The sequence below is a fragment of the Moschus berezovskii genome, chromosome 9 (genome assembly GCF_049115385.1).
Source record: "Moschus berezovskii isolate FMDL1 chromosome 9, NW_MosBer_1.0, whole genome shotgun sequence".
Classification (NCBI taxonomy): domain Eukaryota; kingdom Metazoa; phylum Chordata; class Mammalia; order Artiodactyla; family Moschidae; genus Moschus; species Moschus berezovskii.
The window spans coordinates 67,578,385-67,592,361 of record NC_142468.1 but is presented as its reverse complement, the minus strand read 5'-3'; the positions used below and the strand labels follow the sequence as shown (position 1 = coordinate 67,592,361).

The 13,977-nt window shown below is 37.4% G+C and overlaps 1 protein-coding gene across 14 annotated transcripts in view; it reads left to right on the top strand.

Annotated features, from left to right (window-relative positions):
* The window catches only part of MGA (MAX dimerization protein MGA), a 151,486-nt gene that overhangs the window by 112,828 nt on the left and 24,681 nt on the right, over positions 1–13,977 (top strand). For 11 of the 14 annotated variants that reach the window (XM_088839778.1, XM_088839777.1, XM_088839782.1 and 8 more), the window contains exons 10-13: positions 8,123–8,349; positions 9,647–9,823; positions 10,434–10,506; positions 11,820–12,337. In XM_088839778.1, the coding sequence (XP_088695904.1) occupies positions 8,123–8,349; positions 9,647–9,823; positions 10,434–10,506; positions 11,820–12,337 (995 nt within the window). The remainder of the gene's footprint in view (positions 1–8,122; positions 8,350–9,646; positions 9,824–10,433; positions 10,507–11,819; positions 12,338–13,977) is intronic. The other 3 variants (XM_088839783.1, XM_088839784.1, XM_088839787.1) reach the window with 1 other exon arrangement.

Genomic DNA, 13,977 nt, shown 5'->3' with positions numbered 1-13,977 from the left:
CTTGGTTGCTAGTATTTTTAACACTTTGGATAGATCGGATCACTGTCTGGTGGCCTCCAGAGTTTTTGATGAGTCATCTGCTCATATTTTATTGAGGATCTCTTGTAAGTGATGATTTGCTTCTCTCTTTCTGCTTTCAAGATTCTTTGTCTTTCTCTTTTGAAAGTTTGATTATAATGTGTCTCACTGTGGGTCTCTGAGTTCATCTTACTTGGAATTTGTTGAGCTTTCTGGATGTTTATATTCTTGTCTTTCCTTGCAATTTGAAAGTTTTCAGCTGTTATTTCTTCAGGGATTCTCTCTGCCCATTTCTTTTTCTCTTCTCCCTCTGGAATGCCTGTGATGCTTATACTCGTGTACTTGATGGTATCACCCAGGTCCTTAGGTTCTGTTCACTTGTCTTTAATATCTTTTATTCCTGTTCCTTAGACTCCATGATTCTCATAGTGCTATCTTCAAATTCACTGATTCTTTCTTTTGCCTGTTTACTCTGCCTTTGAGCCCCTGTAGTTAATTTTTCATTTTAGTTACTGTACTTTTTAGCTCCAGGATTGCTTTTTGGTTTCTTTTCAGGTTTTGTGTCTCTTTATCAGTATTTCTATCTTTTTCACATGTTATTTTCTTGACTTTCTCCACATCTTCCTTGATTGTTTTTTGAGTATCTTTAAGGCAGTTATTTTAAAGTCTTTGGTATATCTGTCTTTTGGTCTTTTCCAGGGATGGTTGATTTATTTTTTTTCTTTCAAATGGGCCATACTTTTTTCTTGTATGCTTTGTGATGTTTTGTGAAACACTGGACATTTGAATCTAATAATGTGGTAACTCTGGAAATCAGATTCTTTTCCTTTGGATTTTTTTGTTGTTACTGTTTTTTTTTTTTTTTTTTTTTTTTAATTCTTGTAGGCTGTCTTTGTGTCAAGCCTTTCCTTAGGCATTCATGTGTGTGCTTAGTCGCTCAGTTGTGTTCGACTCTTTGTGACCCCAGGGACTGTAGCCCTCCAGACTCCTCTGTCCATGGGGATTCTCTAGGCAAGAATACTGGAATACTGGAGTGGGTTGCCATACCCTCCTCTTGGGGATCTTTCCAACCCAGGGATCGAACCCAGGTGTCCTACATTGCAGGCAGATTCTTTACTGTCTGAGCCACTTGGAAAGCCCAAGAATACTGGAGTGGGTAGCCTATCCCTTCCCTCGGGCAACTTCCTGAACAGGAATCACACCAGGGTCTCCTGCATTGCAGGCAGATTCTTTACCAGCTGAGCTATGAGGGAAGCCCTAGGCATGCAGAGTCCCTTTCTAATTTTCCTTGTATATGCAGGTTTTTTTTTTTTTTTTCAAGTGTTCTAGTCTTTAGTGTCTGTCTCCTGTAAAGGGGGATGAGTGAAAAGTGAAGAGAGGAAAGGGTGCTAACCGTTTAAATCCCCTCGAAGTTACCTAAGACAGAGGAAGTGAAGTGAAGTTGCTCAGTCGTGTCCGACTCTTTGCGATCTCGTGGACTGTAGCCTACCAGGCTCCTCCGTCCGTGGGATTCTCCAGGCAAGAGTACTGGAGTGGGCTGCCATTTGGGATAAGGCCTTATAACCAAGTGGGTAGCTTCAACAGCAATGGCTTCCTGCCTGTTTGCACCTCTGTGGCCAGAAGCAGCAGTCAGAGCAGAGATCCTTGATATTTAGAGGACAAGGTCCTTTCTGCCCACCCTGGTTCCCACTGTGTTGTAAGCTGCTCCAGAAACATGTGCACAGCTTCTTGCCTGGTGACCAGGTGATGAGGAATGAGTAGCTGGTATTGTGCCAAGAACTGAAATTGAACCCAATGAAAGTTTACTGTCCCAGTCTCCCCCTGAAAGGTGCAATTCTTCATCAGACTCCAGAGTTTCAAAATATATCAGATTCAGCCAGTACAATTATTGTTCACATCAACAGTCATATCCTGGTGCTGCCTACTCCATCATCTCCCCAGAAACCTCTCAGTATCCATTCTTAGACAACAACAACAAAAACCCAAAACCCAAAAAACTCCTAGCAAGGAAAACTGAACATTGTAATAGTGTTTCTTCTCTTTTTCATCTGTAATTTCATTGCAGTTCTAATCATTGCAATCCTAATCAAAATTGTGACAACTTTTTATGTGAAACTTGAAAAGCTGATTCCAAAATTTATATGAAAATGCACCTAGATATAGCCAGGGCAGTCTAGAACAAGGCCGGAGGTCTTGCTGCTAAATGACAAAAGTTATAGAACTCTCATTTTGAGATGGGATGGGGACTTCCTTGGCAGTCCAGTGATTAAAAACTTCATGCTTCCAGTACAGGAGGTGAGGGTTCGATCTCTGGTCGGGTAACTAGGATCCCACATGCCGTGTGGTGTGGCCAATGACAAAAAAACGATGCTTCTGGCTTGAGTATCAACTGAATAGACTAGTAGACAAAATAGAGAAGCTGCACTAGACTCAAACACATGAACAGTTGATTTGACAAAAATGGCAGAAGAGTAAGGAAAAGGATGATCTCTTCAGTAAATGTTGGTGGAATCATTGAATATCCATATGGGGAATATATGAAACTTTATTCCTCACACTATACATAGAAATAATTTTAACATAGATTACAGACCCAATTGTCAAAGATAACCAACACAACTTTTAGAAGATATTGTTTAAAAAAGTGTGTATGTGTGTGTGTGTATGATCTTGTAATAGTAGAAGGGTTCTTAAGCGTGACAGAAGAAATAATCAGTCCTTTTTGGGTTGGCCAAAATGTTCATTCAGGTTTTTCCATAATATCTTACAGAAAAATCCAAACAAACTTCTTGGCCAAGCCAATACATTTGATGAGTTAAAAATGAGAAACTCAGGTCTTAAAGACATTGAGCAAGTAAAAATGTAAGCTACAGTGAGAATATAGATACTTGCAATATTTAGGGACTTGTATCCAGAATATGTAGAGATACCAGTGCAGATTAATCAGAATTAAGCGGTCCCGTTAAAAAAAGAGCAAGTCTGGGACTTCTCTGGTGGCCCAAAGGCTAAGACTGTGCTCCCAGTGCTTGGGACCTGGGTTCGATCACTGGTCGGGTAACTAGATCCCACATTCCATAACTGAGATTTCACATGCAGCAAATATAGAGTTCTCATCCCATAACTAAAGATCCTGCATGCCACAACTAAGATTCAGCATGGCCAAATAAATGGAAATATTTTTTAAAAAGTGGGGACAAGTCTTTTAGAGGCACTTGAGGGGGGATGTTGACCATCTCATTTATAATTGGAAATGCAAACTACATCCACAGCAAGATTCTACTGCATGCCTGCAAAAATGGTTATAATTAAAATTCTCTGATGATATCAGTTCTTAATAAATGGGAGCTTTGATGTACTGCTAGTGGGAATGTAAACTGGTATAAGCACTTTGGAAAGTAGTTTGACAGTTTCTGCTGGGATTGGTGATTCACATGCCCTTAGTCTAGTAATTTGACTCCAAAGTAACCAGCAGAACTGCATTCTACAACAGTGTTTTGGCACAGTGACTCACAGTAACTAAAACCTGAAAACAAACCCAGATATCTGATAGCACTGGAATGAATAAATAACAGTATGAATAATCAGTGGAATAGTATATACCACAGTAAAAATAAATGATTTATGTGTAGCATATAGATATATTTTACAAAGATGTTGAGTGAGAAGGAAAAAGGCTAGGCAGGGAACACATCTCTAATTTCAAAAGTAGACAAAATTAAGCTGTGATATTTAGTGGTGATGTTTGGTGTTAAAAAAGAATGTGGAGAGGTGGCTAATAATTTAAGTGAATTGCTTGTAAGAAGGGATTATGAGAAAGGCATGCAAAGGCTTCTGGGGTTTACGGCAGTATTTCATTTCTTAATCTTTATAGAGTTTACATGGTTGTATATTTGTTAATATGTATTGATATTAAGTTGTATATACATTGTTTCTGTACATATGGGTATTATATTTCACAATAAAGAGGTTTAAAATGCCTTCAGAATGGGAGGAAGATGAATCTAGTATGCTCATTGTTAGCATAGCAGTTTTCTGGGACTTACATGCCCAACACTTCATTCATGGAGCAAGTACTTTGGGCACTGCTAGGAGTGAGAGGGGTTAAGATATAGACAGTTAAAACTAAGTCCGTCTGTAAGAAGTTGCTGTCAATTTGATGAACAGGTAAACATGTAGATATATATTTATGATAATTTTAAGTGCCACAATAACAAAAGTGCCATGTTTTAAGTATCATGAACAAAAGGCTTTTTGATAACTCAGAAGGCAAAATGATAATGCTACGGAACCTTGGGAAGATGGTGTGTATTAGAAGGCATTTGAATAGAAACAAGGGGATATTACTTTTTTCTTGAAACAGGTTTCTGTTCTTGGCTTCTGTGTATATATGCTACTCTGGCTCTTCCCTTATTGTGCCTTTACTAGCTTCCTTTATCTGGGTTTCGGATGAAAGGTAGGAGTATCTCAAGTGTATTGTGAGGGGGGAAAGAGAAGTGTTCAGTCTTGTATTCCAGACTGTGTAAAGGAGTCAAGTGGACAGCAGGGTTAAGGAAGTGTAAGGAAGTGTGAGGAAGTGGACTGTTGTTCTGGGTCTTGTGTGGAGTCTGTCCATTTTCATGGCTTCAGGTATAGTCTCTGCCAATGGTAGTCTTAATTTTTAATACTTACCCTAGTTGCTGTCATTCCAGTCTTAACACTGTCCTCAACAGAACTCAATTCAATAGATTTTGTGAACTCTCCTATTTACTGGAGCCACAATTTCTGTTTTATCCACAAAATTTAGAGTTGTTTTTGATTCTTTGTGAGTAATTATTATATTTAGACATTTTAAGAGGTTTTCTTTGTTAAGTATTGTGAAGTTATGAGCTATTATTTTCAAAAGAAAAAAAGATGAAAAGGATTCTTAGTAAATCCTTAGTTTATGGAGGCTTAGAAAATCCTTAAAAGATGATTGAAAGAGGTAAGACAATATTGCTTGACCTGAAGCCTTTTATTTTTGTAGTAAAATTATTATGTGTGAAATAATTCATAGAACTAGACTGTTGTAGCCACGCGATTCGGGAAGCAAACTCACTCAGAAGGACAATGCAGATAGTGGAGTGCAGTTTATTACACCGGCGGGCCCAAGGTAGAGTCTTCTCTTAGCCAAGGACCCTGACCAGTTTTTGTGAAAACCTTATATATCCTAAGTGTACTTGCTCAAACCCACCTCCCCAAATTCCCGGAAACTAGTCTGGACAAGGTAAAAGAGAGATACAATCAAAGTTAACCCATTATTCATGTGTCACAAGACTAAATAAACAGTGGACATTTATCAGTAGGCCTGTGGTCATAAACATAATGGGATTTATGACTGACGGAGATAATTAGCATATCCTTTTAGGCATTGGAGAGTCCAAGTACAAGTCCTGAGGCTCTTTTATGCAGGTGGGGGCTGGTTTCCCATTAGTATGCCACTTCTATAGACACCGGGCACAAAGTTCAGAGTCCATTGGGAGGGTGACCATGCGTGTAGCCTAATGTTCGCAGCCTGGCCTAAGATGGAGTCCAGCTCTGTCTGTTTCCTCCTTCACGACAACAAAGCTTTGACCAAATGAGTGATAGAGGCTCTGTATACACCATCTTCTTAGTAAGGGCACCCTGGTTACCCTTTTAAAAATTGCAACCATTCCCCTTAAGATATATATCATACATACTCACTAAACAAACTGTTTATCAATACTTCTCTCTGCTTGGTTTTTTCTCATAAGCACTTGAAAATCCAACATATTTTCATTATTTTCTGTTTATTGACTGTCTTACCCTCTTCCCTCTACAACTTAAATATAACTTCCATGAAAGCAAAATTTTTTGATCAGTTTTGTTCATTACTATGTCTACAAAGTCTGATATATATGAGTGTTCAAATATTTGAATACCTGAATGAATACTGGGGTCTTAACAGCCTTTGTGAATTATGTGATAAGCTAAGTTGTAAAAGTTGGATAACAGAGGCTGCTAAGTAGCTAATGAATTAACTCAATCACATTCTAACTCAAAAGGTTTTTTCCCCCTTGGTGTTTTAATCTTTAAGCCTTTATTCAGTATTTTATAGTTACACTCTGATGTTAGCCTTAGGAGACTTTTAAACAAAATTATTCATCAGTAGTTGGGTCTTAGTGTTCAGAGCAAATGGACTTCTTATGAGATCAGGTAGCAGTTTGGATACTGCTTTGTTATGCAAGATTAAGTGTCAGTTACTCCTTTTATGTGATTTAAGGCAAAGATTGTGGGTCTTTGGTTTAGAGCTATCCTCTCTGAGCACTGATCATTGAAATGCAAAACACAGTGTTTGCTTCTCTTGTCTTATTGATGGGAATGGGCAAAAGAAGCCAGCAGCCTGTTAACCAAATCCTCCAATTGATTTGGTTAAGAATTAGTGCATGTTTTCCTTTGTGTAGAACTTATTGATGGTATGATTTCATCTTAGTCAGTTTTCGTTTCTTTCCTGTTGATGTATTTGTGCTGCTGTGCTGAGTTCAGGCTAACTTCTGAATAGAAGTTGTCATCAGAACGCAACAGTAACAGCTCTGGAAACAGATTGACTGGGTTTGATCCAGGTTCTGCCTCTTATTATTGGACTTCCCTGAACCTCAGCTTTTGCAAAGTATCAGTTCAGTTGCTTAGTCATGTCAGACTCTTTGCAACCCCATGGACTGCAGCACTCCAGGCCTCCCTGTCCATCACCAACTCCCAGTGTTTACTCAGACTCAGATCCATTGAGTCGGTGATGCCATCCAACCATCTCATCCTCTGTCGTCCCCTTCTCCTCCCACCTTCTATCTTTCCCAGCATCAGGGTCTTTACAAATGAGTCACTTCTTCGCATCAGGTGGCCAAAGGATTGGAGTTTCAGCTTCAACATCAGTCCTTCCAGTGAATATTCAGGACTGATTTCCCTTAGGATGGACTGGTTGGATCTCCTTGCAGTCCAAGGGATTCTCAAGAGTCTTCTCCAACACCACAGTTCAAAAGCATCAGTTCTTTGGTGCTCAGCTTTCTTTGTAGTCCAACTCTCACATCCATACATGACTACTGGAAAAACCATAGCTTTGACTAGACGGACCTTTGTTGGCAAAGTAATATCTCTGCTTTTTGATATGCTGTCTAGGTTTGTCACAGCTTTTCTTCCAAGGAGCGAGAGTCTCTTAATTTCATGGCTGCAGTTACCATCTGCAGTGATTTTGGAGCTCAAAAAAAGTCCGTCACTGTTTCCACTGTTTCCCCATCTATTTGCCATGAAGTGATGGGACCTGATGCCATGATCCTAGTTTTCTGAGTGTTGAGTTTTAAGCCAGCTTTTTCACTCTCCTCTTTCACTTTCATCAAGAGACTCTTTAGTTTGTCTTCACTTTCTGCCATATGTCATCTGCATATCTGAGGTATTGATATTTCTCGAGGCAATCTTGACTCCAGCTTTTGCTTCATCCAGCCCAGCGTTCCTCATGATGTACTGTGCATATAAGTTAAATAAGCAGGGTGACAATATACAGCTGTGATATACTCCTTTCCCTATTTGGAACCAAATGGGATTAATAATATCTCAAGGATTATTGTTACAGTTATGAATTAAAACATAGTAAGTGCTTAGAATCTGTAGATAGTGAGGTTCAAAAAGTACTTGTTATTTGTAAAATCAAAAAGTGTAGTATAGAATGATTATCTTTCCAGGATAATAGAGAAAGCCTCTTCTGATCATCTCCTGTTAACTCTTTATCCTTTTTTTTATCCATCTGTTTTTTTCTATGTTGTTCTTATTACTTGATACTATATGTTTATTAGATTGTTTTCTCCTGTGGATTATAAACTCTGTGAAGGCAAGAACTTTGTTTTAGTCATAGCTGTTTTCACTCTAGGATCTAAAACAGTGTCTGATTTATAATAGGTATTCAACAAATACCTGGTTAATAGATAAATTGATTAAGGTTCATGAGGGCCAACTAAAGGTTTCTTAGGGGGTATCTATCTGTTTGATTATTTTAATGAGTTAATGCTTTTCATCAGGGAGAATATTTTGTTTTGACAATGCCTCAGTTAACTTTTGTCTTACCCTTGGTTTTTTTAAGCTATCTGTGAAACAGAACCTGAACAGCCTGTTCGACATTACCCACTGTGGGTGAAAGTAGAAGGTGAAGTAGATCCAGAACCAGTGTATATCCCAACGCCTTCTGTCATTGAGCCTATGAAACCATTGTTGTTGCCTCAGCCAGAAGTTTTATCTACTCCTGTGAAGGGCAAACTACTCACTGGAATTAAACCTGTGAGGGCATATACTCCCAAACCCAATCCTGTGGTAAGCTTGGAGTTACATCTTTTATTGAAAGTTACAAAAATCATTTGTAAAGGTAATGGGTTTCAACCAGATTTTTGGTTTGTATTTTGTGAATCATGGTGCTTTCAGGTAGTATGTCTGCAAGCCATCTCCCTTTCTAATTTAGTTAAATTGATGGCATTTAAAAAGTGTCATAAAAGTTGACAGAAAACAGCAAAATTCTGTAAAGCAATATCCTTCAATAAAAAAAAATTAATTTTTAAAATGTCATAAAAATAGAGTGAATAGTAGTATGATTGACCCTTGAACAACAGGGAGGGTTTGGAGTGTAGACCCTTTGTGCAGTCAAAAGTCTGCGTGTAATGTTACAGTTAGCTTTTGGTGCCTGTGGTTCTGCATGTGTGGACTCAACCAACTGAGGATCATATAGTATACTGCAGTATTTACTATTAAAGAAAAGCTGTACATGGACCTGTGCAGAATTACTATAATTCTTAAAAAGATAGCTAAATCTCTCTTTAGGAGGATGATATAAAATTGGCTTAAAAAAAAAATGACTTGGCAAAAGTCTTCTAAAGGTTCTCTTACTCCTATAGTAAAGAATATTGAGTGATTGAGATGTAGTATGCACTATTAGAAAAGCATTAGGAAGAAAATTTAAAGAGTAACTGTGATCTTTTTAAAGCAAATTGTCTTTATATACAATAAAGTTCAAGGTTTAAAATAATAGTTGCATGACCAGGTGAGGACGATAGGTAGAAGATCTGATGCTTCTCTTGTGTTAATAGCTTAAGCAGTTCTGATTATTCGTAAATCTATTTCAGTCTTTTTGTTTAAGTACAGTGCTATTTAGTATGGTCTCTATACAGTGCTAATCTGTAACTGTTTGTTACTAGTCTGATGAAATAAGTATAAAAAGCAAAAGGAGATATTTAGAAACTCTTGCTGCAAGTTGATAGAGAAATTTTTATCTATTAAATCTAATACTGAAAAACTTGATCTTTGTTTTTCTAGTAATTTATTTTACTGTCTTTTCCAAAAATATCAGTTTGTGTGTGACAGGTAATTAAGAAATTTATCCTTCACTGCAGATAATTTGAGAAGCACTGCTCTGGTGTGCTGAATTTTCTTGAAAGAGAAGCAGATCCTTTCTGACTGCCCCAAGAGTCAGCACATACAAACCGTAATTGTACTATTTAAAGTTTGCATTAAAAAATTTTAAGTGTTAATAGAAGCAAAGATTACATCCTTTTCCTTTTGGGATCCTGGAGACTTTTCTCCCTAGTATTTGGAATGTTTTGTTGTATGAAACTTACAGATTCGGGAAGAAGACAAGGATCCAGTCTACTTGTACTTTGAAAGTATGATGACTTGTGCCCGAGTTCGAGTGTATGAACGAAAAAAAGAGGAAGAGAGACAACCATCACCATCACCATCCCCATCTTTTCAGCAGCAGGGCTCATGTCATTCTAGTCCTGAGAACTGTAGTGTAAAGGTGAATTCCTTATTGCATAGATTTCTCTTTTTAACTTCCAATTCCTTGTTGCTAGTATTAGAATTTGCATTACTGTTGGTATAATATGAAGTAATTCTTTATGGGAAGAGAAGGTTTACGTAATGTGCATATCAATTTATGTTTCTCTGCATACCTGTTCTAGAACATATTCCCTTAATGTCATTTTAAAAGTATTACTCTTTCTGAAGTTGGAGTAATTTTGAAAATTTAAACATTTTTGGTTTTAAGAATGTGGTTAATTAGGATTTGCATCTTTCTGCATTGGTGAATTTTCTAAATAGTTGAAAATTGTTTCATTAAATATCAAATATTTTTCCTTCTTTATTAGAATTAACACTATAAAATACAATGTTAATTGTTTTCTTGGTAACTCAGTCACTATCACAGACATTAAACAGCAAGACTACTTGTTTTTATGGTTGTATAGTGTGATGGTAATGCAACTGTGTATGTGGATGTCAAGATGGTCTTTGAGTACTTTAATTTTTCTGTTATTTTAAGCTTCCTTGAGAGATTTAATTCTTATGTCCTAGTCTCTTGATATTGAATATGTGTTGAACTGAAGTATTTGTGTTGTTCTCTTTGTCAGGAGCCAGCTTCTGAACAGCAGCCTTTGAAACCACTCACTTGTGACCTGGAGGATGATTCTGATAAATCACAAGGTCAGAATGAAAACTATGACTTATCATTTGATAGTGATTATTAATATATAGATATGGATAGTACTAATAATGGGGGGGAACCAAAGCTACTAATCCAGAGCATGTCTACCTGCCTTGTTTCTAGTTTTGGTAAAAATAGAAACTATAGGTAAGTTTTTTTCCCAGTTATTTGCTGTGTTTATCACTCCTGTTCTAAGAAATACAATTTGTTGGTATTCGTGGTATGGTGTGTTGTAAGAAACACTTAGGATGCGGTCGGTGATTTTTTTAAACTCCTTTACAAACCTCAGCAATATTGACATCATTAATTACTGAAATTTTACCTGAGATTTTCAATAGTTGCTGCATTTGGAGAATACAGAGGGAGAAAGGAAGGAGTATCACTGATTTATCTAGTAAATGTAATTGCTAGAAAGTATGATGAAGGCAGTGTCTAGAGAATTAACAATTTGTCTTTGATTTTGCTTCTTAAGACATCAGAGATTTAAGCAGCAGTGTCTCCTAAACTTTTTTTATGGCATGATAAACATACAAAAATGATAATGTTGCTAGCACATTGAGGCAAGTGGAGGGAGTGCCTGTTAGCATGATCACCCTGAAGGCTGAGGGGATCGCTATCCTGATGTATTGATAACTAGCACATTGGTTGGGAGATCCTGCTATAGAAATCTAGCTTGTGAAATGTATATTTAGTTAATGTGTTGCCATGAATGTAAACATACTTCAGTTGAGAATGGTCTTGCATCAAATGTAGAAGTGGAACAATCCTATCCAGAGGCACAGAAGTAGTTCAGAAATATTTGCAGTGAAAACTAGAGGTGGAGTGCAAGGTTTTTTTTCCCCAATAAAAATATCATCTTTCTTGCTGTTCTTTAGGATTGACTCTACCCCTCACATATTACAAAGCATCTTGCAAGTATCTTTGCTTTGCTTATATGGATAGCAAGTACACTATACTAAATAAGCCTAACCCTGGTTATATACTTTGTTTGCAAGAGACTACCTTCTTATGTAATAGTTAATGGCTTTATAGAGCAGTGTCAAGAGGGATTCACTTTTATTAAGAGAGCCCAGTGAGTAGAATAGTGAAGACTATTATAGTCTGATTTTCTGGAATCTTTTTCTTTTTTTCATGGAAAACTCCCAAATTGTGACTGTCAGTTTACCTCTGAAAGTCAATGGGAATGGGATACTGGGCAACTGTTGAATATCTATGCCCCTGGCACTTTTCCGAGAACTCAAGAAAAATGAAAATCTTTCAGAGTTCAGTACAAAATGCTATAATATAGAAATATCTTTCAATTCCTTATCAGAAAAGAGCTGGAAATCTTCCTGTAATGAAGGGGAATCAGCTTCTACCTCCTATGTGCATCAGAGGTCACCTGGTGGTCCCACCAAACTGATTGAGATCATCTCAGACTGCAACTGGGAGGAGGATCGGAACAAGATTTTGAGCATCTTATCCCAGCACATCAATAGCAACATGCCACAGTCACTTAAGGTGGGCAGCTTCATCATTGAGTTGGCTTCTCAGCGAAAGAGCCGGGGTGAAAAGAATCCTCCTGTTTATTCTTCTCGTGTGAAAATCTCTATGCCATCATGTCAAGATCAAGATGATATGGCTGAGAAATCTGGATCAGAGACTCCTGACGGTCCATTATCCCCTGGGAAAATGGATGATGTCTCTCCCGTGCAGACAGATGCCCTGGATTCAGTGAGGGAGAGATTACATGGAGGCAAAGGTCTGCCCTTTTATGCAGGGCTTTCTCCTGCAGGGAAGCTTGTGGCCTATAAACGTAAACCCAGTTCAAGCACATCTGGGCTTATCCAGGTGAGAATTATCTTTAATCTGGATGTAGCACCTTTTTATACTTAGGTACCATCTTGATTTTTCAGAGCCCTTTGTGGGCCTTACATTATTTATCTTTGCATTCCCTGGGAACTGGGTGACAAAATCGTCATCTCTTTTTGTAATAGGCCTAGGTTAGATGCATACCTAGGGTAAATTTTTGGCACATTTACAAACAGAAAGGTAGAGCCCTGTATTAGCTTATAGTTTTCTTTCTAATCTTCCTAGAAAGTTGCCCTTAAGCTGTTTTACCTAGGCTATAGTGATATTTTGACAGTCAAGCAAGAATAGTAAGGGATTCAGTCTAGTTCTTGGGATTATTATTAGCAGATGACTTTTAAAATAAAAGTAAAATTAATTTTTAAGATAAGCAGTATATGTTTGAAAACTTGGGAGAAAATTTAAATTTAGGAAGATGTTATTCAAATACGTAAATTTAAAAAAAATTGAGCCACAGTTTACATATTTTATCTTTATTTGATTCATAGAGTTCTTGCCAGTCTAATCATTGTTAGAGGGCAAATATATATATCCTTGCTACTTAGTACTTCAGGCAGATATGTTAGTAAAATTACACTGGTATGTAAGAAAATCGTTTTGAAGGAACGTTCTGAGGTAAAATGTAGTCATAGGTCCAAAAGAGTTTCTCCTTTTGTTCAGTGACATTAAGTGCACTTTTATATCAGAGTACCAAATGTGGGGTCGTGTCTGACATTACTGCTAAGGTTACTTGACTTTACTAGCTCAACTGCTTCTCTGGGTTAAGGACTGTGCCACCATTATAAATGATCTACTTAATTAAAAACTTTATATTGCAGTTACTGTGTAACTGCTTCTGTTGATATTTCTTGAACTTTTAATGATGAGAGTGTTTTCTCCTTGTTTCATTTACTGATTGATGCTTTGAGAACAGCAACTTACCTGATATTTTAGTGAGACTAGGCCCCCTTCAAATACAATCATAGAAATTTTGTGTTCTCCTGTTTAGGACTCAGAATGCCCCCATAAAATATGAACCTGCATAGCAGTCAGGTCACTGTAAGGTATGCTTTGGGAAAGCTGCCAAGTAGTCTTCAGAGCAAGTCCCAAAGGAGAAGACAGGAGTATCTGATCCAGACTCCACAGAGCCTGGAAAACTGTGTAGGAAAGTTTACTCTAGGATGGAAAGATCATATTCTTTGGATCAAACTCGGGGCAAATATATACCTGCTCTGTCTGGAAATAACAGTTTTACCTAAGTAACAGAATAATTTTGTGTCTCAGAAGAGGGAGTAGCTTGGTAGCTATTCTCCTTACCAGTTCTCTATTAATTTAGAGAGTAGGATTTTCTCTGCCTTACTCCACTTCCTTACCCCTTTAAATGATGGAAAAGAGAGACAGAAAAAGATTTCTTCTGTAGTCATTTAGCAATAAGACATAGAGAACTTTTTTATTCTTTTGTTTTCTTTTTTTTTTTTTTAATGATTCTCCTGTGTAAGATGGGCAGTCTGTCAACTCAGGCAATAGAGAAGAATCTTACCTCGTTCATTGATTCACTTTCTTCTGACAATTTAGTGGCAACTTAAACTACGATGAATTTTAACTAGCATTTGAGTCCCAAGTTTTGTGCAAAAGATGAAGAC